Source organism: Phytophthora ramorum, assembly GCF_020800215.1.
Source record: "Phytophthora ramorum isolate Pr-102 chromosome Unknown Phyram_PR-102_s0019, whole genome shotgun sequence".
Classification (NCBI taxonomy): domain Eukaryota; phylum Oomycota; class Peronosporomycetes; order Peronosporales; family Peronosporaceae; genus Phytophthora; species Phytophthora ramorum.
In genome coordinates, this window is record NW_027150665.1 from 571,341 (window position 1) to 593,462 (window position 22,122).

Here is a 22,122-nt window from a genome sequence, read left to right on the forward strand (position 1 = left end):
GTTGGGCTTGAGTGAAGTGGGCGAAGAGGCTTCTACTTTACGAGTGCCCACACATCGTGAGCCGCACCAGCCTTCCGCATTGTTTGATTTTTTTCATGTTGGGTGCTGTTTGAGCCTTGCTGTGTTCGCTGGAACCTGAGCCTATTACTCCAGCGTCTTCAGTAGGCGGAACAGCCCGGCTGCCTCGCGAATACGACTAAACTCGATACAAAAAGCCTGCACCTCAATGATCAAGTCCTGTGCAGATCAACAACAGCCAGCATGATTAATCGCACAGCAAACCTTACAACATTGCTAGACGTACCTGCACGTTGATGATCTTGTTACGGATCAGCGACTGCAGGAAGACGCACACGAGGCGCACGAGGCGGTTCTGCATGTACTTGTCCTTGATGTTCTCGCATGACGAAATGCAGTTGGAAATGTACAGGTGGATAAACTCCGTGGGCAAGTCGACTGCTGTGGTCAAGCGATTCACGACCTCCATCGAGTGTAGTGACATGTCCATGTTCACCAGCGCTGACAGGTATTCTGTGATCTGGTTAGACGACATGAGCTTCAGCAGGCAGTCGATAGCCAGCATCGGGTTGTTTTCCACTAGATCTGGCAACCGCTGTGGCGTGAGCGAGCAGTGATACACGAGCTTCGGATCCGCCTCGAGCTCCGCGAGCACCTTCTGCTGCAAAGATGGCACTAGCGGCTTCTGAAATGCACGCAGCATAAGCTCACGCAGAGCAATACCGTGCGTCGAGTCCAGCATCGTCGAGTCCCACAGCAATGTCGGGCAATAGTCCGGGTTCAACCAAATCAACTCCGTCATATCTGGCTCTAGGATCGGCGGGGGGAGGCGCATAAATGTCGGCTCAAAGCTCAATAGCGACAACGAACCTGCAGATGACCCTGCCGCACTAGCAGTTGAACTAGATGAAGCTGCAGCCGTACTGGACGATGCCTCCGCATCACTAAGCAAGCTCATCTCCTCCAGCGACAGCGCTTCGAAGCACGGCAGGTTGAGCGAGCTGACTTCGTTGGGGGGAACCTGCAAATTCGCGCCGTTGTTGACATGCTCCTGCAGATCGAACTCGGTATCCGTCACCACATTACGAATGCCTGCTGCACGGAACTGTGGCACCGACGGCGTGCGCTCCAAGTAGCTGTTTCGCATCGCCTCCACGTCAAACTGAACAGGCTGCGACGGGTTTGCTCGAAACTCTGCCATCAACTGCTTTGCCGCCTTCTTGCTCGACTGCATGGATCCGCAACAGTAACAGCGTCAGTACTATTTCCTAATGGAAAAAAGAGATGCAGCTGGCAACGCACATCGCGAGTAGCACCCGTCGCCGTCAGCAAGTGAACGATCAACTTCTTCTCGCAGAGGTCGCTGCCCTTCTCCAATGCGTCCAGGAATACTGGCAGGAACGGGTTCGTCGTTGTGCCTTCATTGCGGTACAGATCGCTCAAGATCGAGAAGCCCACGATACGCTGCACCAAGGAAAAATGCAGCAACAGCAACACAGTCAAATGAGCACGCAAGTCCTCTTCCTCCCTCTGCAACAGCAGCAGATCTCCGCACCTGGGAGCTCGTGAGCAAGTTGTCCTGCAGCAGGATGCAGATGGTGCAGCCCACTTTGAAGTGGTCGTTTTTGGTGAACGTGTGCAGGAACATGCTGGCCACTTGCTCCAGGGGCTTGTCATCCTCCTGCAATAGCAATAGAGACGTCATGCGTCAGCGATGGCTAGTTAGAAATCCCATCCACGTCGTTTCTATCTGCGTCGCCCTCCCTGCGGCTCTAGCGACCGAGTGACGGGGACAAGCGCGGCATGCGCAGTTGCTAGGTACGCACATTGAGGATGGCCAGAAGCGGTCGCAGCTCTCGTATCTCTAGCATCGCGGCGGGGGGCGAGGGGGACGGAGGCTTCTCGTAGTGCTTTGGTGCTGCCTTCAAACGGGAGGAGGCGGAGAGTGCGTACTTAGTAGTACGAACTTAGTGATGGCACAATCATTTCAACGTGGATTGACACACGATGGCTCCACCTGCTATTGACCTGCTGGCCCGCGTGCGGCCTTCGTGCGCTGCGCTGGTGGCGCATGAGTCCTCTTCGGTGCATATCAACGCGGACAAAGTGCGCGCGTTCGTGGAGGAGCTGGACCCCAAGGAGTTCGCGCAGCTCGCGGAGCCCACGAACTTCCCACTCAACTTCCGCTCGCAGCAGGACGAACTCAATTTCCTCAGTGCGTGGGGCTGCAATAGAAGGAGGAGGAGGTTGCTGCAATTTCTGATGGTGTATTTTTCTGTGGACAGCGCTGTATGGGCTGCTGAACTTTGGCAGCGGGTTCAGGAAGGACCTGCACAAGTACGCGGATCGGGGAGCTCATGACACCATTGTGAGGGTGCTACTGGTGGATGGAGAGGGTTGAGCTGGTGCTAATGGTGGGGTTGGATGCGCAGGTGTTTGGACTCATTGGCATGTACATCTCGGCGCCCAAGCTGAACGCGCAGTTCATGCAGCACTTGAGCATCGACTTGATCGCGTCGTACTTCAGCATCCCGCTCGAGAAGGACGAGGAGGTCTCCCCAGGCATTTACATGGCCAAGCCGGTACGACGTACAAGTGGAGGCGATTAGAAATGCTGTATAAGTGCTGATCGTTATGCTTTCTTGTGCAGGGCCCGCTCAAGCCGCTGGCTGTGATGCTCCAGAAGGTAAAACGACCTCGAGATGCTAATAACTCAAAGAGATGGAGACGGTGACCACTGTGGATGTGTCGGTGATGTAGATTCTGAACGAGAGTGGGCAGAAGCTGGTGGACCTCAAGATGGAAGATTTCGGGGCCTTCGTCCTGGCCAACCTCTCGCCGAAAAGCTCTGGCGATTTGGAGGAAAAGGAGGCTGTTGGCCCCAGTGCCAGCGCGGCGTACCTTGTTGACCGGTTTGTGGCAACGTTCCCGGGTTTTGACGACCACTACGAGTTCCACGGCGAGAAGGTGTATTTGCTTAAGCGCGTGCAACTGGCCGTCGCGTGTATTCACCGCCGGTTTAAGGTGAGCAGGCATTATCAGCCATGCTGTGCTGCACCAACGTTGAGGTTCAAACTAACTCGAACCATCATGCTGCAGGACTCCGATCCGAAGCTGGCATTCGCTGACATCCACGAGCTGACGGCTTTGAGTGACAACGTACGCGAAGTCGTGATCCTGTTTCGGTGGTCAACGGGTCGTGTCACTAACCCGGATACTGTTGGTCTTGTGTAGGTGCTGCCGTGCGTGTTGCACGCTCTTGGCGTTCTGGAGGTAGGAGGGAAATTGACGCTCGCGCTCAAAAGTCACACTAGACTAAGCTTGTGCTGTTGGTTTATGGTAACAGTACGACGCGGAGCTGGAAGGCCGGATCAACCGCGGCGAGGAGCTGCCTGTCAGCCAACAGGAGTGCGAGCTGCGTGCTGCGGCGGTCGTGGCGTCGGACCAGATCGTAACGGAGAGCAAAGGCCGCCTCGACCCTCTCGAGCTGGACTTCTACCTGTGGCGCGTGGGCAAGGAGGATCGCTTCCGGGGCCTCGAGCGTCATGCCACGCGCGATACGTTCTTCTACTAGTTTTTCAATTACATGTAGAGCTCGTGTCGACCACCGAGCTGTCGTCCATCGGCACCAAGTAATGCAAAGCACCGCCCACGACAATTTTCACGCGGCTGCTCTGCCGAGCACTTCAACACGCGCCTTGGATTTGCTCGTTGCCGCCGCCACCCAAAGTCTTGGACATCGCGGCCTCAAACGAGGCAATATGCGATGCCAAGCCAGATCAAATGCCTCCTGCGCTCCCAGGCAGACAATCAGACGGACGGAGACCGCTCCGAGCGCTCTGCTCCGACGCCCAGCGCCGTCAAAGGCGACCAAATGTATCCAAGTCTTCCCGAATCTTCTCAGGCCTCTTCTTTGCCACGCAGGATGGGGCTCTGGGCCTGGAGCATGAGGAGGCCCGCGGCTCAGCCGCTACCGTTACCAGAGCTTCCCTCGCGCTCACTCGAGTATTTGCACGCAGGAAAGCGTCACTAACCCCCGAGTGCGTGGCAGCGATTGCTACACCGCGTGTCTCTCACCGCGTGAATCAGGTCGCCCGGTCCTCGCTCCATATCAGAATTCAGGCGCGTCAATCGCCTCCATCCATCGGCTGTCGGTGACTCATTTTGCAATGGGCGACATCCATGTCATGTACCAGGGAGGAGGAGGTTTGCCATGGCCGGTAACAGCCAACAAGAGCCCCAACCGCCGAGTTGCATTGCCTCCCGGTTTGCCGCCGCGACAGCGGTCGCTGGGGGCCACGTCGGCCATGACTCGCTATCGCGCAGACTCGACCGCGGAGACGCGTCTCAACATCTGCAGCACCTCTGGGACCGTCTACGAGAGCGTCGTGGTCGTGGGGCACATGCACGGCTCCGACAACGTCGTGTACTACCTGCTGGAGGTGCGGTCGTGGGAGATGCCGCTCGAGGGCTATGTGGTGCGCCGCCGCTACAATGACTTCCGCACGTTCCACCAGGAGCTGGCCAAGCTTATGCCCTCGCAGCGCCCACGCAGCAGCACGAGCGTCGGCTTCGGACTCTACTACTCGTCGCTGCTGTGCAACCCGTTGACTCGCGCGCCGCCCGAAGCTTCGCCGCTTTGGTCGCCAACGCGGACGGATGACGGACGAGCGGCCAATGGGACGGATCGGAGAAGAGGGTCGTGGATCAGTGACAGCAGCAGCAACACACAGCAACATCCACTGGAGGAGGACGAGACGCGGAGCAGCGCACCCGCGGCCATGACCGAGGAATTCCGACCAAACGGGGGAGTGGCGAGCTACAACAACAACGCAGTGCTGCCGCTGGACGCGGTCAAGTTCAACCTCGCAGGCCGCCCGTGGCTGCCTCCGATGCCCAGCGGCGGTGTGTACGCCATGTTCACCACGCGCAACGCACTCATCAACTACCGCATCCAGCAGTTCAACTACATCTTGGCCGCCGTGATGAGCGACAAGTCGAGCGACGTGGCCAGGCTGCTCATGAACTTCATCCAGGAGAAACCCGACGCCCAGGCGCAGACGTACACGAATCTGTCCGAGTACGCGCCCATTGATATCCCGCTCAACGTGGAGCGCTGCGCACGACGGCGAGCCATGTCCATGGGCAAGCGCCAGCTGCGCGACCAAATGTCCTCACCCGTACCATGATGAAGCGGGCAAAGGTGTGCTGTGTAGACTAGTGATAGATTAGTTTTAGTATAGTGGACGACGAGCAATGAGCTCCCAGGGAAGCAATAATAGTGAGAGGCATCGTAAACGGATAATGTAGCATGGCTGTATGGCTACATGTAGCCATACTAGCGACTTCAACAAAGTTTTTTCGTATCCGTTGGGCAAATGGGTTCGAGCTGGCCGCTGGGTTCGAGCTGTCCGCTGGGTTCGAGCTGGCCGCTGGGTTCATTCCCGCTTTGGTCTTGGACGCGAGCGAGGCGTCTCTAAAATGATTTCACTTCGGCTCTACGGGCTGCTGCTTTGGGTTGCAAGTCTGGTTTGCGGTGTGTCGGGCAGCGACGCGTACGATGTGATCGTTGTGGGGTCTGGTCCCGGTGGACTGGTGGCGGCCGAGTACCTGACTCGCCAGTCGGATGTGTCGGTGCTCCTACTCGAGGCTGGCAACGTGTCTCTGCAGGCCACGGGGGGCGCGGACGTGTTGTCGTACTCGGCGTCCAAGGGCTGGACCAAGTTTGACATTCCAGGCGAGTTCGACAACGTAATCTACAACAGCGAGAATGAAGCGTATCGAGTAGACTGGATCGACTCGTCGTCCATTTGGCTCGGCAAACTGCTCGGTGGTTGCTCATCGATCAGTGCCGTGCAGTATTTCCGCACCCCAGATGCCTACTTGAGCAAGGCGACGTGGCCATTTAGTGTGGACGTGGTGAACAGCGGCTTTGATGCCGTCGAGGAGCTGTCTCCGTACACGGAGACGCCATCCGCTGATGCAGAATACTATCTCCTGGAGGCATTCAACATCGTCAGCTCAGCGCTGGAGGGTGTCGGATACTCTCTCAAGACGCTGAACGATGAAGAGGCCAGGAACAACAAGAATGCCACGTTCGGGCACCCCCCGTACACCATCAGAGACGGATTGAGGGACTCGCCTGCGAAGACGTTCTACTCGGCAATGGAAGGCCGAGAAAATTTCAAGTTGCTCGTGAACTCGAAGGTGCTGTACATCCAGCAGACGCAGGGCAACGCTACGGGTGTCGTGTACCAAAACGGAGCAGGAGAAACGACAGAGGTGTCGTTGACCGACGGCGGTGTAGTAGTGGTTGCGGCTGGGGCGTTGAGTACACCCCAACTTCTCATGCAAAGCGGGATCGGCCCGCAGGACCAGCTCGAAGCCCTCGCCTCGGAGGGCTCATTTACTGGTGTTGGCGAACAGGATACGTGGGTGGTCAATGAGGCCATGGGCAAGACTGTCTTCGATGCTGCTGTGGTTTATGCCTCGTTCACGCATTCTGGGATGGTGCCATTCCTGAATACGGAGCGACCAGAAGACGCCATTGCCCAATTCGTGAAGAATCAGACAGGACCATGGGCCATCCCTGGCCCCGTGATGACAGCCTACGAGACCATGGAGATTGGTGGTCGAGAGTACGAGTTCCAGACGACAGTGCTGCCGCACGGGTTTGGAGATGACTACAAGACCGATGAAGCCTACACGCTCGCGCTACTCATCAACAACCCGGAATCGCGAGACTACATCAGTGTGGAAGGAAGTTCTTTCAATGTAGCGACCAATGGATCATGGTACCTGTCGACTTCAAACGACGTCGAGGCGATGGAGACCTACGCTGCCAAGATGATCTCAGCCATGACAGACGCTGGATCTGTGTTCCTTGGCGGGGACGTCGATATTGCGAGCTGGGTCAGCGATAGTGCTGGCAGTGTCAGTCATCACTTCGGAGGAAGCTGCTACACTGCTGCCGATGAAGCCGACGACGGCTTGCGGTGTGCGGAGGCTTCGTTCCGAGTCGTTGGTACACAAAACGTCTACCTCAGTGATGCCAGTCTCATGAAGGAGGGGACGGTCAACCCGTACGGGTTCGTCATGTACATCGGGCAGCAAGCAGCCAAGAACGTGCTCGACGCAGCATTCGGGGTCAGCGCAGATACCGAGATTCGATCAACCGGTAGAAGCAGCAGCAACAGTGCAGCAAGCGGTCATTCGTCCTCGATGAGCGGCTTCGTGCGGGATACCATCAGCACGGCATCACTCGCCGTTCTTATCGTTTTAATCTTGCTGTTCGACTAATATCACTGCGACTGAATGCGTTGCTCATAGTCAAGTGTGCCGAGAACTGCTGCTGGGTATTTGGCATCCACACAGTCTTATTAAGACACAGTCTCAGCTGTCTTGCACTGCAGCGACGTTGAAGTTGACGGTCTGGTCGTGGAGATTGTCGTGTCGCCAACGGAGATCAGGACCGGTCGTGGACGCCTACTGGTCGGGTTTCACCGACTTGGTGACATGGACGCCTAGACTCTAGAGACACATTGCTTTCTTATGCACACGTCGCCATCGAAATGCGTTGGGCAGCAGGCACCATTTTCGCTGCGAGCCCCACGACGCGCTTCGGCTCCCTCGGCTGGCGCGGCACACCAAATCTTTGCTTTCTCCAAATCACCCTGGTCACGTCACCACATGCTGCCGCTGAACGGCGGACCAGACCTGCAGCGGCAATATCAGTAGGTTGGGCTACATCACTAAGCCGGCAGTATATTCTCTCGATGCCACACAGTGGTGCACGAGGCTGTCACTTTGGTCTGGAAAGTGTAATGCGCACAATATACCCGCCACATATTCACAACTTGCTGCGTTTACGATGCTGCACGAGCAAACACGAATATTTCTCGGCCGTTCCATGGCGTTGAACGATGTACTGAAATCGATTATCACTTGTACTGGCTGTATAGACCATCTGGTGAGGCAAGCCAGTTTTTCAAAGTCCCTGTTGGCGCTCCTCTTCCTCCAGTGCCGCCCGCCATCGCCTCTCCACATTAGCAAACCCTCCCGCTTTGCTTCCCGAAAAAATTCGGCCCAGGAACGTTGTCCACGGTCGTATTTCGACAGTTTCTAGGGACACCGCGTGAATCGGAGACATACGCTCATTGCCCCCCTCTTCTCGCTAAGTACCCCTGCGTCGGTCAGTAGCTACCGCAACCTGCACGTCGTGACCAGCGACGTACCACACAACCGTCTCGCTGCAGCAGCAGAATGTTGGGACGCAACGTTTGCCTCGCAGCATTAATCGCCGGTGCGCATCTCAGTGTTGTTGCTAATCAAGAAGCGCCTCTTTGCTGACGATTCATTGGCCTCTATAGTCGCCGTACAGGTAACGGCGGTGCACGCGGCGTCTTCGATCTGCAGTAAGGCCGAGGAGTGCTACGTGAACGGATCGTCGTCGAAGGTCTGCAACCGCACAGAGAAGAAGTGCAACCGCTGTCTGAGCGAGAAGGAGAGCGACTCGTTGTTGGCGAGCATCGGAGCCTGGACCGAGTACAACTGCTACGCCTACGCCGACGATGGCGACTGTCCCAGCGGTACCACCGAGTGTCCTGCTAGTACGTCCCCATTAGGTAGTTTACAGCGAGGAGGTTGGAATAGCGAAGGCTAACGAACCCGCTGTTTTGTTCATGAATGGCTCAGCTCTGACAACGACAACATCCGACAGAGTGGAGAGCAGTGCAAGCAGCGCGGGGTCCGAGGAGGCAGGTACGAGCGATGGGAGCTCAACTTCGACGTCCACTTCTACCAAGAAGAAATCGTCATCGTCCAGCAGTGACTCGTCCAAGTCAACCAGCAGCAGCAACTCGACAAAGAAGAAGAAGACGACCAGTTCGTCTTCATCGAGTGACTCGAGCAGCAGCTCCTCCGCGTCCAAGACGTCAAAGCCCACGACCAAGCCCACAACCAAGAAGACGACCAAGCCTGCAACGTCGTCTTCTTCGTCGAGCAGTGGTAGCTCAGCTGGAGATTCGACTAGTGCCTCGGTCAGCGCCTCCGCATCGGCATCCGCCTCTGCCTCTTCGTCGTCAGCAGGAGGATCCAACTCCTCCTCGCAAAGCTCTGCTGGGAGCTCTGGCTCGAAGGACATGTACGCTCAAACCAGCAGTGTCAGCGCCACGGTGGCTCCGAATCAGTCCACGACCACCAAGTCCACCACAGCGGACTCGGCACTAAATGACGGCAACTCCAAGTCTTCAAACACTGCGAGCGCAGACACCGGCTCGTCCGGAATGAACTGGGGCTTGGTGCTCGGCATTGTAGGAGGTGCGGCTGCCTTGGTGGCCGTCGCGGGCTTTGTCGTTTGGAAGAAGAAGCAGGACGAGGACGATTCCGGCGACGAGGAGGCCGCTTTCTCGCCCAACAAGCCAACGTACCCGGCTGGTCGGTCGATGGCAGCACCGCCGTCCGCATCGGCCGCCACGACGGCGTATACGGCGCAGTCAAACTACAACTATGGCAATAACTACAACAGCAACTACGGGGAGAGCAATTACAACAGCAACTACGCCAGCACCACGTCGACGCAGTACGCGGCTGGTGCTGGCATGGTCCCTGCTAGCTACGGCAGTCCGTCCTCGATCGACATCGACGATGACAGTCAGATCCGCCGCACCGACAGCATTTTGGGCGGCACCGGCGTCATGTCTAGCACCACGTCGAGCCAGCAAACCCCGTTCGAGTTTAGTGGCGGGCCCAGCCCTGTAGGCACCGCTGCGAGCCGCAACGTGTGGGGGAACGAGGCAAGCAGCTTCCGTCAGAAGCGTACAGCGAGTGACGTGTCTGTGGAGTTCTAGCTTCGAAATCGATATGTAACCCCGCGAGGGCAGCGCGTGTTTTGTCTATGAGTTAGAAGTATCACGCGCGTGCCTTTCACGAGGCTGGAAGAGGCTAAGCAATATTTGATGATCCATGTCCATTCAGAGCGCACCTGGAGTCGTGTTTACTTGCATCTACTGCCATTTTTGATCTGGCAGGAAGTCTAAGCTGTTTAATTTTCTAGCGTGTAGAGGGAGAACGCGAGCTGCGAGCCGAAGCCTGCAGCAAAGCGTAGCGCGTACTTGTGGTTGTGGGCTCCTCCCGGGGCGAGACGGAGAGGAGTCTCGCCCAGGTTCGGGTCGTGAGCCTCGAAGTGCACCACAGGCGGTACGCGACTGCGACGAAGACCCTCGATGGCTGCTACGTCCTCGAAGGCCACAGCCATCGGGTGTCCTGTAAAGCCCTTTGTGTTCGCGATCAGTAACTCCGCAAGCAATTCCGAACCGAAAGCCGTGCGCAGTGCCGTCACTTCCGTGTACGCACACGAAGACTTGGCCGACGCGTTGGTGCCAGTCTCGTGGCTGTAGTAGACTCCGTTGCGAGCGATCTCCTGGCGAGTGATGCCGAAGTCACTCTCTACGCGCTGCAGGAAGCGCACGAGCTCTTGTCCAACGTGGTTCGGCTCCAACGCAGCGCCGTGGTAAGCCGAGTTACTGAACTGTGTGGCGAGCAGACGCACGCTCTTCTGGCTGGTTGGCTCAGCCACAGGACGCTCTGCAAAAGCGAGCGGAGACTCCAGCACCAGACCGATCGCTCCACTACCGACAATCATGCCACTACGCTTCACATCAAACGGACGCGCCGCTGCATCCGCCGTCGGAGCGATGCACGAAGCACCAAGCGCACGGAAACCACCACCAATCAGCGGCATCATAGTCTCCGAGCTAGCAGTGTCACTGGACACCACGAGCACACGCTGACACTTGCCAGCGTTGATCCAGTCCTGGGCCATACCAATGGCCTGCGTGGCACCTGCGCACGCCGCATTAACTTGAGTGTTGGGCCCGCGAGCTCCCGTAAGCTGAGCCAGCTGAGCATTTGCGAGCACCAGGAGCCGGAAAAGAATCTTGCGATCCATTTCGTAGGCGACTTCACCCTCTTTTGTGCTGCCCTCGTAGAAGCGGGAGGTCTCCGACACTGCCGCGTTCATAGTAGGGAAGGATGTAGCGTAAATGACGCCCGTGGAGTCACGCATGTTCTCAGGCAAGTGCCAGTTGGAGTCAATACCATCCGCGAGGCCAGCATTACGGATAGCCTCAAGACCAGCAGCCACAGCTAACTGCGTAGGCTCATCCATCGAGCGCGCGATGGTGGCGCTGATGCCATAGTCCTTCTCAAGGTCGACGTGGTTCACAACAGCAGACACTTGGATGCACTTTTCGCGGGTGGACACCGGGTCACGCGTCACGTCTCCGGTGGTATTGTCCTTACGGACTTGCACGATGTTCTGGGCAATCATTTTATCCTTCTCCGCATCCGTGAGATCTTGGATGCAGTTCTCACCTTGCAACAACTTCTCGACTGAGTTTTCTCCCTCGAACGTCTTTGCCTGACCGGGGAGCCCGACGCTCGTGCCAGTGACATACACAGCACCAGCGAGTTCCTGCGATGTCTTCGACACACGAGATTGCTCCTGATTGTCACTCTCAGACGCAACTTGCGGCTTAGAGCGAGCGTAGAAACGGCGGCCCATGTCGTCAATGCGGTCGAGGTAGAAATCTCCTTCCGGGATGGAGGAAATCGACTGCGTGAGCTTCAAGCCGTTCTTGGCACCGTAGGTCATCTGACGCAGCTTCATGCGCGCCGTGTACTCCTCAGGCGTCTTTTTGTTGCGGCATTCAAGACGAGCAGTGAGGTCCAGCACCTTGGCGATCTTTTCCAGCGAGAATTTGCCCTTGGCCGAGTCGGTTGGTTCACGAGTGCGAAGCACAAACATGGTGGCGATACTGCCCGAACCATACGAGAACATGAGCACACGGGCTCCGAGAGACAGATCCTTGGCACGCGCGTGCACCAATGTCGCCAGGTTCATGTAGACCGCAGCCGTGTAGGAGTTACCCAGCTGCTGCGAGGTGGTGCAACTCGGTGATACCTTAATCGTGAAGTCCTCCTTCGCAACAGCACGAACCGCCAGATCCAGCTCTCGGTCGTTCAGCGTGTCATCCAGCGGCGAGTTCGCCCACTTGTTCAACGAAGCGAACTTGTCTTTGGCAACCTCGTCGTCACCGTTCAGCGCACGCCTCGAATCTAGGTACACCAAGCGAGCGAACGACTTTTGCACCAGTTTGTTGTACGGTGAGTGGAACACTGCGTAGTCGACGGAGTCCACACCAGGCCCCTTGGCACCGGCCTTCGCACCCAGCTCACTCTTCTTGCAAAAGAGTTGATAGCATTCATCCAGCGCATGCAGATAACACGAGTTGGACAATTTGCCGTCCACGGTCGGGTACTCGCTGCCCACATGGGGCTTGTAGAAGTCCCAGACGTTGGTCGCGTGGGTGGCCTTGGTCGTGCAGTCGAGCACCATGGGCGCATCTGGCCCAACGAGCATCGCCACAGCGCCGCATCCTCCACTGGGACGCGCAGGGCCCTTGGCATACACTGCAATGTCCGTGGCCACCACGACGGCATATCTCCCGTCCCAAAAGGAGCTGTCGACCCACGCCACCGCGTTCAGCAGCGCCGCAGTGCCACCGTAGCAGGCGTTGATGACGGTAGCTCCGTCCACATCTGCATTGTCTCCAAAGAGTTGCATGAGGACGGTCTTGGTGGACTTGCTCTTGTCCACCAGCGTCTCCGTGCCCACCTCGAGACGTCCAACTTGGTCAGGAGACACTTGGAACTTGCTCAGGAGCCTGGAAACGGCCGTCAGCGCCAACGCATTCACATCCTCGCGGTCTCCAGGCACCGCCATGCCAAGCTGGCCGAGTCCCAGCGTATACTTGCCGCTGCCGACACCGTCGAACGCCTCCATCTCCTGCTGGTCCACGTAGTCCGACGGGAAGTGCACCTCCATGGCTAGGATGCCCACGTCACTGGGCCGCGAAGAGCTCACCATTGTCGTCTTGTGTTGTTCTGGTAGTTGGGCGTTGTGAGTGGCGAGAGGTCCAACGGGCAATACCGCTGCGAGCGGACGCCGTCTGAGATCGCGAGAGTCCTGCGATCTGCTTGTGCGTACGTGGCCGAGGTATCGCGATGTACAACTGGTGTAGGCGTGGGACAACTTGGATCTTGTTTAGAATAATACCCTGTATTTAATGATCGAATTTAATTCATTTAGACAGGTCATCCTCATGCCACTTTCCTTACAAAAGCCTATATTAATCGAAAACCTACTCATTACAGAAAGATTACAGTAATTAGTCTGACTCAGACTAATTTATGTAAGCATAGTTTCAACGAATGCATTATGGTGCCATCTTACATCTAGATAGCATAGTGAACTCAAGCGTAAATATATTTCTTAAATATGCAAAGTTAGATTCAAGTTTATTATGTCCCGTAGGCAATAATAGCAATCCAAGTTGGCTCGATTGTGTAGTTTTAAGCTGAAACATATGCAGTCTTGTGCTACAGGCCACAACGAATGATCTTCTCAATTATACGATGATGGTACAGATTTGGACAGAAAGGTGTGACGGACACAAAACAATGACAGATGAGGTTTTACATCCGCCGCACCATACACTCATTTCGACCAATAAGATCATCTCTATGTGAACGCACCTTCGCCACTCAAAATTAGTGTTAGAAATGCTGTGTCCGGAGGACGCAGCAACTGCTCGCTTGCGAGCTTGGGGTGTGGCCGACGAGGACAACCTGTGCAGCAACTTGGAGTCCGACGAGATCGCAGCGTACTACGATGACACCCCCACTCGTATTATTAGCGAGCGTGGCGCCAAGAAAGGAGTCAAGATCAAAGGACGGGTGCGGTCGGAGAGGGCAAGCGTGCTGCTAACCGCATCGGCTAAGGGCAAAAACTTCGCCCGCTCATCATCTTTAAAAGGCAGCCAGGAGGACGGGTGGAGGAGGAAGTCCAGAGCCATTCCAACCGAGTTATGATGACTGTGCAGACGAATGCTTGGATGGATTTGCGGGTGTGGTGGGACATATTCATTGAAAATGTCTGGGGTGGCTTTGTGTGTGATGCCCAGCCTGGGCCGCTTGCGATCTACGTGGACAACTTGAAGTGTCACGTCTCGACCGAGGCGCAGGACGCATTTGCTACCTGGGGTGCCCCTGCCCAAGAACACCACCTAGGTGCTTCAACCTCTAGACGTGGGGGTCATGGGCCCGTTTAAGCAGAAGTTGCGCTCCATAACGCTGTCCTATGAGCTGTCAGCGGTTAGAGAGAGCAACCGGGTACCCCTTCGCGAACGTCTGCTAAAGCTACAGCGCCTACCAGCACCCGAGAAGCGGAAGCGCTTGGTGGAGCGCGTCGTTGCTGCGTGGAATGCGGTTAGTGAGAGTAGCATAAAGAAGGTATGGAGTAAGGCTGGACTCTAATAGACTGACCAGATAGGGCGGGGGACGTCAGTAGGTGCACCTACTGCCTTGGAACCCCGGCACCAAGGTCACCACTCGGGTGTTTAATTTTTCTGCAGTCGTGGGAATTGAACCCTCGTCACCTTATTAAAAAGATGGTGTCGAGCCGGTTGAGCCCCAGAGCGACGTCGTTTTGGCGCCAAAGTCAATTTTGTTATTCTTGGATATAATTTAGTCCTCGGGTTCCGATTGGTTAAACATCAGTTTTGGCTCCAAGTGTCGTTCTTTTGAGTCCGCTTCGGTCTCAATACAATAGAAAAACCTAGCGCGTCACATCTTTCCGTCCAAATCTGTATTGTATTCAGGTGAACCGACTTCGTAGATTGATGATTGAGCTTCCACCAACCACAATTTAGAATTCCACCAATCAATACACTCAGACCGGGCTCATTTTTTTAAACTTTTATCATCTCCAAGAAGCATGGTGCCACCACCGCCAAGAGAACGTGAGGGTCGGGAGTGCGTGCGACCCATGAAGGCGCAAGGGCTGCAAATTTGTAGGCGTCACCGCGAGTTCCTCAACGCTACGTACAATGAGCTTGCCGCGTGGGCACGAGTGCAGCTCAATCTGTTCAAGAAGCCTTTCAACCCAGTCATCTCTTGTGTGCTCAAGGGTGAGAGCAACCCCACCTGATTGCTTGAGTCGTTAAAACACCGCCTGCCTTACTAGGTGCTCCTCGATCAGTGTGTGATGGAGTTCGTCGTGGGGTGCGAAATCATGCAATTTCCCCTCTCTGGACATATGATTATCGACCAAGCACGAGCACTCGCGCGCCGGCTTGATATATCCGTGCCCTTGCAGCCTCGATTCGGCCAATCGTGGTTTAGAAAACTGCAGGCTCGGAATGGCATCCCGTGGAGGCGTGCTTATGGATAGTTGGGTGCAGTGGGTGGTCACTGGTTCCCAGCGTTTGCGCTGCATTATTGGCCAATATGCAACGATGTGTACAATATGGATGAACGGGATTTTATTACAACAACGTTCCGTGCGGATCCCTTTGTCTAAACGAAGCTCCCGGAATGAAGCAGGACCAATCGCAGATATCGCTGGCATTGTGCTGCAATGCAACGGGAAATGACCAGTGCTAGCGGAAAAGTTGTGAAGCCGCGTTGGCTTAATCACAAGCCTAGCGATATAGACTACAAGTCCGCTAAGAAGGCATGGATGACCACAGCTATATATCAAATGTGGTGTGCTGAGCCTTGACAAGTCTATGCGGGATCAAGACAGGCGTGTTTTATTGCTCATTGACAACGCATCCTAACACAGCGAGGAGGGCCTTAGCCAAATGAGTGTTAGAGTAGAGAAGTTGCCTGCCAACACGACGTCTCAGCTCAAACCACTTGATGAAGGCATAATTTACTGTGTGAAACGCTCTGTCCTGACGAAGAATATGGATTTTGCTTTGAAGCTGTTAGGTAATTGTACTAATGATAACCCGTATAAAGTAGGAATGGAGAAAAGAGTGCGGTGGAATGCGTGCGCTTGACAGGATCTATCTTCGAATATCATTGAGCACTGCTGACTTCACACCGGTCTGATAAGAAAAGCGGATCTTACCTTCATTCTTCATTAACAAAATACAGTACAGAGTTCCCCGGTAAAGGGAGAACTGCGTGCAGCAATTTACCTCGCACAGATAGTACGGATCTGCAGAAGATTTGCTCTAGCAGCCGCGAGCTAGTACTGATCTAAGTTACATTTAGCGTTCTTGCGGGAAACATGCATGCATGCAGGTTGCAAATTTGCGAATGAACGGCTCAGAATCAACATTATTCATTGCAGTGCAAACTGCGTACACGGCTTCATCCTCCATTCTTCAAAAGCCACCATGCCTCCGCAACCCAAGCACCGCAGCCAATCCACGAAGCAGAACCTGCAGCGCACAATCGGTCTGAAAGTGACGCTGTGCAAGATGGCCGACAGGCAGTGAGCGAGCCACGTGCTCTGCTATTAGTCGTGTAGTTCGTAATAATTCAGTATATTTGGCTCTTGATGAAACTCTGTGCTAATCTTGTAGCCTAGCAGTCTTTATTGGTCCCACCTTTCTCCCTTTGCCGGGGAACTCTGTAGTATATATGTTTGTGCAACCGCTGTACTCTAGACTCGTATGAACCTTGAATTTTGTAAACATATCAGGTGTTCTTTTTCCTGTAAAAATAAATGAAATCTCGTGTTTTAACGTAGTTTGCCCCTTTAGTGCGCGATATTGGGTCATTTCGAAAACTGAACGCAGCAGCTTTAGCTTTACTTAGAGCGTCAATTTGAGATGCTGCGGTTAAATAGCAGGCGGCAACTCTACTAACGCATATATTTTTAAATCAAAGAGACAGATTTGATTGTGATGCAATGGAACATTTTATTCAGTAATGAGAACTAGAATTGAGGTGACCAATTTACGGTTAGGTTGCTTATTTAATTAAATCTCACCTTGCAGTGGCATTTCCTTGGCGACTAGACGATATTTGATGTCAACGGTAACTCGACGTCTTTCGACCTTCCTGCACGGCACCCGAGGTAGCTGGAAGGTGCTGTTTCTGACCTCAGATTGGATCTCCCGCTTGCGCTTGAGCCACTCCGCCTTACCCACGTTCCCGCGTGTCCGCCATTCGTAAAAAGGCGAAGACAGCCTTACATGGCTACCACCAAGAATGTGGCGGGCCTATGTCCCCAGTTACCATCGCGCCTCCGCGATGATCAATCACCGTCTAGATCAATCTAATCGCTGGGACGGTGTCAACACCCGACACCGTCTTGTCAATCATTCAATCAGAGTTTAATTTGCCTGTTACTTCCCAAGCGCGAGTGTACGTCGGTAACGGGCTCGTCATAGCCTGTTCAAAGAACGGATAAAGTTCTGTTGGGCGGAAACCGATCACAGCGTCAGTAGGTTGCGTTATTAACGCAGTAGCATAAAATTTACCAGTGATGCCGATGGCGTCGGTCTTTGAGACCGTACAACTCGAACTTGATACTTGAAATGTAACACCATCGTCACCATCGTCGTGAACGGCTTGAACAACGCAACGCCTAAAGACCGGTATAAATGCGTTGTATTTGGCGGAAGTGCTATCAGCAAAATGTCCTGTTCCGAACATGCCGATACTTCACCTATGATCCGATATCCTTTTCAAATAAATATATAAAATATTATCAGTTTTATAAGATGCATCGTCAAGTGTGTGTGTGCCAAAACCGCACCTTAACCCTATTGCGGTCAGAAAAAAATATACTTAATTTCAGTAGTAACATGGAACATAAATGCTTGGTTTTAGCTCGCACCCCGCAGCATAATATTGCGTAGTTTTACCAATATTATTGTCGTAAAACATTCATATTGCTTGGTTTACCACGAGTGATACGAATGGTCTAGCTAATTTTAATCATTTTGATTCGCTAATATTGGTAAAACCAAGCATATTCCAGGGTTTTAGATACACCAACCGCAATAGGGTTAATGAAAATCATAGGCTTGGCTGAAGCAGAATCACGCCCCATGGTGTCTAGGGTTCCACCAATAATTGCAATCTCACGAGTTGCTTCAGTGGCCCGATCACCCCAACGTCGAGCAGATGACATACCGCGGTGGAATTCCGGGGGGAACGGGGGGGGGGGGGGCTACAACATGAGCCTTTGCATCCTCTAGCACGGCACTATGGCCCACATCGGATACATGGACATCAACATTATCCAACGAGAAGCAGTCGTAGTACGCCAATCTCGGACTTGAACAGCTCACCGTTATATATCTTCCACTTTTCAAAAGCACACAAATGATCTCTGAGGTAATGCGAGCGGCCGTACGGCGCGAGACGCTGTTCTGAGACCACGAGCGCCTCGGGCACACGCAATACAGGCGCCCCACCCGATGCCAGGTTTGCGGGGAGCGGGGGGGAGCGGGGTCGAGTGCCTACAGAACCCCATGATGAAGCCGTGGGGCCAGGACGGGGTCAGCGCGGCCTGAAACGTCGAAGCTAGGCGGTGAACTGCACGCGAGGCTGAGCAGAGGCAGCAGAAGAGCGCAGGCGATGCAAGACGCGAGCTGCATAAAATCCGAGAGGCCGGAATCGAACCAGCGACCAATTGATTTCCGAGTATACTGAGACACAGTATAGAACACTACAGTCAATCGCTCTACCAACTGAGCTACACTCGGTCCTAATTCAACAACCGCCACACCACCAAACAAAACGCTGCACAGCACCCTACATAAACAACCACCACTTCTCCGCCACGCACATGCACACACCAGCCTGCCCGTCGCCCCCTGCAGCTGCTCAGCGCCTAGGATGCATTACAACGCCCTCCACACGCTCAAACGGACAGTTGTCTCCACAGCCGTACCACAACGCACTACGATCGCCTCGCGCTCAAACGGACGTCCACAGCACAAGCAATGGCTCCAGGGGGATGCTACCATGCTCCTTCGTCGGTCTCGGTGTATCGACGCCAGCACAAAATGACGCAACCCTGGCGGCTCGACCTGAAGTCGACGCAAGCCGCCGCGGGGTGGAACGTCTGCAGAGGCTGTTTCCATTTCCAACGCACGGTTGACAGCTGCACCAAGCATGTCAGAGCGGTCGTACGGCGCGAGGCGCTGTTCTGAGACCACGAGCGCCTCGGGCACACGCAATGCAGGCGCCCCACCCGATGCCAGGTTTGCGGGGAGCGGGGGGGAGCGGGGTCGAGTGCCTACAGAACCCCATGATGAAGCCGTGGGGCCAGGACGGGGTCAGCGCGGCCTGAAACGTCGAAGCTAGGCGGTGAACTGCACGCGAGGCTGAGCAGAGGCAGCAGAAGAGCGCAGGCGATGCAAGACGCGAGCTGCATAAAATCCGAGAGGCCGGAATCGAACCAGCGACCAATTGATTTCCGAGTATACTGAGACACAGTATAGAACACTACAGTCAATCGCTCTACCAACTGAGCTACACTCGGTCCTAATTCAACAACCGCCACACCACCAAACAAAACGCTGCACAGCACCCTACATAAACAACCACCACTTCTCCGCCACGCACATGCACACACCAGCCTGCCCGTCGCCCCCTGCAGCTGCTCAGCGCCTAGGATGCATTACAACGCCCTCCACACGCTCAAACGGACAGCTGTCTCCACAGCCGTACCACAACGCACTACGATCGCCTCGCGCTCAAACGGACGTCCACAGCACAAGCAATGGCTCCAGGGGGATGCTACCATGCTCCTTCGTCGGTCTCGGTGTATCGACGCCAGCACAAAATGACGCAACCCTGGCGGCTCGACCTGAAGTCGACGCAAGCCGCCGCGGGGTGGAACGTCTGCAGAGGCTGTTTCCATTTCCAACGCACGGTTGACAGCTGCACCAAGCATGTCAGAGCGGTCGTACGGCGCGAGGCGCTGTTCTGAGACCACGAGCGCCTCGGGCACACGCAATACAGGCGCCCCACCCGATGCCAGGTTTGCGGGGAGCGGGGGGGAGCGGGGTTGAGTGCCTACAGAACCCCATGATGAAGCCGTGGGGCCAGGACGGGGTCAGCGCGGCCTGTAACGTCGAAGCTAGGTGGTGAACTGCACGCGAGGCTGAGCAGAGGCAGCAGAAGAGCGCAGGCGATGCAAGACGCGAGCTGCATAAAATCCGAGAGGCCGGAATCGAACCAGCGACCAATTGATTTCCGAGTATACTGAGACACAGTATAGAACACTACAGTCAATCGCTCTACCAACTGAGCTACACTCGGTCCTAATTCAACAACCGCCACACCACCAAACAAAACGCTGCACAGCACCCTACATAAACAACCACCACTTCTCCGCCACGCACATGCACACACCAGCCTGCCCGTCGCCCCCTGCAGCTGCTCAGCGCCTAGGATGCATTACAACGCCCTCCACACGCTCAAACGGACAGCTGTCTCCACAGCCGTACCACAACGCACTACGATCGCCTCGCGCTCAAACGGACGTCCACAGCACAAGCAATGGCTCCAGGGGGATGCTACCATGCTCCTTCGTCGGTCTCGGTGTATCGACGCCAGCACAAAATGACGCAACCCTGGCGGCTCGACCTGAAGTCGACGCAAGCCGCCGCGGGGTGGAACGTCTGCAGAGGCTGTTTCCATTTCCAACGCACGGTTGACAGCTGCACCAAGCATGTCAGAGCGGTCGTACGGCGCGAGGCGCTGTTCTGAGACCACGAGCGCCTCGGGCACACGCAATACAGGCGCCCCACCCGATGCCAGGTTTGCGGGGAGCGGGGGGGAGCGGGGTCGAGTGCCTACAGAACCCCATGATGAAGCCGTGGGGCCAGGACGGGGTCAGCGCGGCCTGTAACGTCGAAGCTAGGTGGTGAACTGCACGCGAGGCTGAGCAGAGGCAGCAGAAGAGCGCAGGCGATGCAAGACGCGAGCTGCATAAAATCCGAGAGGCCGGAATCGAACCAGCGACCAATTGATTTCCGAGTATACTGAGACACAGTATAGAACACTACAGTCAATCGCTCTACCAACTGAGCTACACTCGGTCCTAATTCAACAACCGCCACACCACCAAACAAAACGCTGCACAGCACCCTACATAAACAACCACCACTTCTCCGCCACGCACATGCACACACCAGCCTGCCCGTCGCCCCCTGCAGCTGCTCAGCGCCTAGGATGCATTACAACGCCCTCCACACGCTCAAACGGACAGCTGTCTCCACAGCCGTACCACAACGCACTACGATCGCCTCGCGCTCAAACGGACGTCCACAGCACAAGCAATGGCTCCAGGGGGATGCTACCATGCTCCTTCGTCGGTCTCGGTGTATCGACGCCAGCACAAAATGACGCAACCCTGGCGGCTCGACCTGAAGTCGACGCAAGCCGCCGCGGGGTGGAACGTCTGCAGAGGCTGTTTCCATTTCCAACGCACGGTTGACAGCTGCACCAAGCATGTCAGAGCGGTCGTACGGCGCGAGGCGCTGTTCTGAGACCACGAGCGCCTCGGGCACACGCAATACAGGCGCCCCACCCGATGCCAGGTTTGCGGGGAGCGGGGGGGAGCGGGGTCGAGTGCCTACAGAACCCCATGATGAAGCCGTGGGGCCAGGACGGGGTCAGCGCGGCCTGAAACGTCGAAGCTAGGCGGTGAACTGCACGCGAGGCTGAGCAGAGGCAGCAGAAGAGCGCAGGCGATGCAAGACGCGAGCTGCATAAAATCCGAGAGGCCGGAATCGAACCAGCGACCAATTGATTTCCGAGTATACTGAGACACAGTATAGAACACTACAGTCAATCGCTCTACCAACTGAGCTACACTCGGTCCTAATTCAACAACCGCCACACCACCAAACAAAACGCTGCACAGCACCCTACATAAACAACCACCACTTCTCCGCCACGCACATGCACACACCAGCCTGCCCGTCGCCCCCTGCAGCTGCTCAGCGCCTAGGATGCATTACAACGCCCTCCACACGCTCAAACGGACAGCTGTCTCCACAGCCGTACCACAACGCACTACGATCGCCTCGCGCTCAAACGGACGTCCACAGCACAAGCAATGGCTCCAGGGGGATGCTACCATGCTCCTTCGTCGGTCTCGGTGTATCGACGCCAGCACAAAATGACGCAACCCTGGCGGCTCGACCTGAAGTCGACGCAAGCCGCCGCGGGGTGGAACGTCTGCAGAGGCTGTTTCCATTTCCAACGCACGGTTGACAGCTG

General features: G+C 55.5%; 6 protein-coding genes across 6 annotated transcripts; 4 read left to right on the top strand and 2 right to left on the bottom strand.

The window, feature by feature from the left end:
• Positions 1–144: 144 nt before the first annotated feature.
• On the bottom strand, positions 145–1,889 carry KRP23_13888 (CCR4-NOT transcription complex subunit 11; the record flags this gene model as incomplete). The annotated part of the gene is made up of 5 exons (XM_067884656.1): positions 145–237; positions 305–1,246; positions 1,321–1,482; positions 1,574–1,699; positions 1,845–1,889. The coding sequence occupies 5 exons, from the start codon at positions 1,887–1,889 to the stop codon at positions 145–147; spliced, it is 1,368 nt and encodes a 455-aa protein (XP_067738044.1).
• A 136-nt stretch (positions 1,890–2,025) lies between these two features.
• KRP23_13889 (Queuosine salvage protein) lies at positions 2,026–3,592 on the top strand (the record flags this gene model as incomplete). The annotated part of the gene is made up of 8 exons (XM_067884657.1): positions 2,026–2,233; positions 2,304–2,386; positions 2,451–2,600; positions 2,669–2,704; positions 2,779–3,042; positions 3,118–3,177; positions 3,253–3,291; positions 3,365–3,592. 8 exons carry the CDS (start codon positions 2,026–2,028, stop codon positions 3,590–3,592), a joined length of 1,068 nt encoding a protein of 355 aa, XP_067738045.1.
• A 595-nt stretch (positions 3,593–4,187) lies between these two features.
• KRP23_13890 (uncharacterized protein) lies at positions 4,188–5,207 on the top strand (the record flags this gene model as incomplete). Its single annotated transcript, XM_067884658.1, has 1 exon — positions 4,188–5,207. The coding sequence occupies one exon, from the start codon at positions 4,188–4,190 to the stop codon at positions 5,205–5,207; it is 1,020 nt and encodes a 339-aa protein (XP_067738046.1).
• Positions 5,208–5,499: 292 nt separating this feature from the next.
• KRP23_13891 (Cellobiose dehydrogenase) lies at positions 5,500–7,317 on the top strand (the record flags this gene model as incomplete). The annotated part of the gene is made up of 1 exon (XM_067884659.1): positions 5,500–7,317. The coding sequence occupies one exon, from the start codon at positions 5,500–5,502 to the stop codon at positions 7,315–7,317; it is 1,818 nt and encodes a 605-aa protein (XP_067738047.1).
• Positions 7,318–8,280: 963 nt separating this feature from the next.
• On the top strand, positions 8,281–9,866 carry KRP23_13892 (uncharacterized protein; the record flags this gene model as incomplete). Its single annotated transcript, XM_067884660.1, has 3 exons — positions 8,281–8,320; positions 8,388–8,627; positions 8,713–9,866. The coding sequence occupies 3 exons, from the start codon at positions 8,281–8,283 to the stop codon at positions 9,864–9,866; spliced, it is 1,434 nt and encodes a 477-aa protein (XP_067738048.1).
• Positions 9,867–10,060: 194 nt separating this feature from the next.
• Positions 10,061–12,946, bottom strand: KRP23_13893 (Hydroxymethylglutaryl-CoA synthase; the record flags this gene model as incomplete). Its single annotated transcript, XM_067884661.1, has 1 exon — positions 10,061–12,946. One exon carries the CDS (start codon positions 12,944–12,946, stop codon positions 10,061–10,063), a length of 2,886 nt encoding a protein of 961 aa, XP_067738049.1.
• Between the last annotated feature and the right edge of the window lie 9,176 nt (positions 12,947–22,122).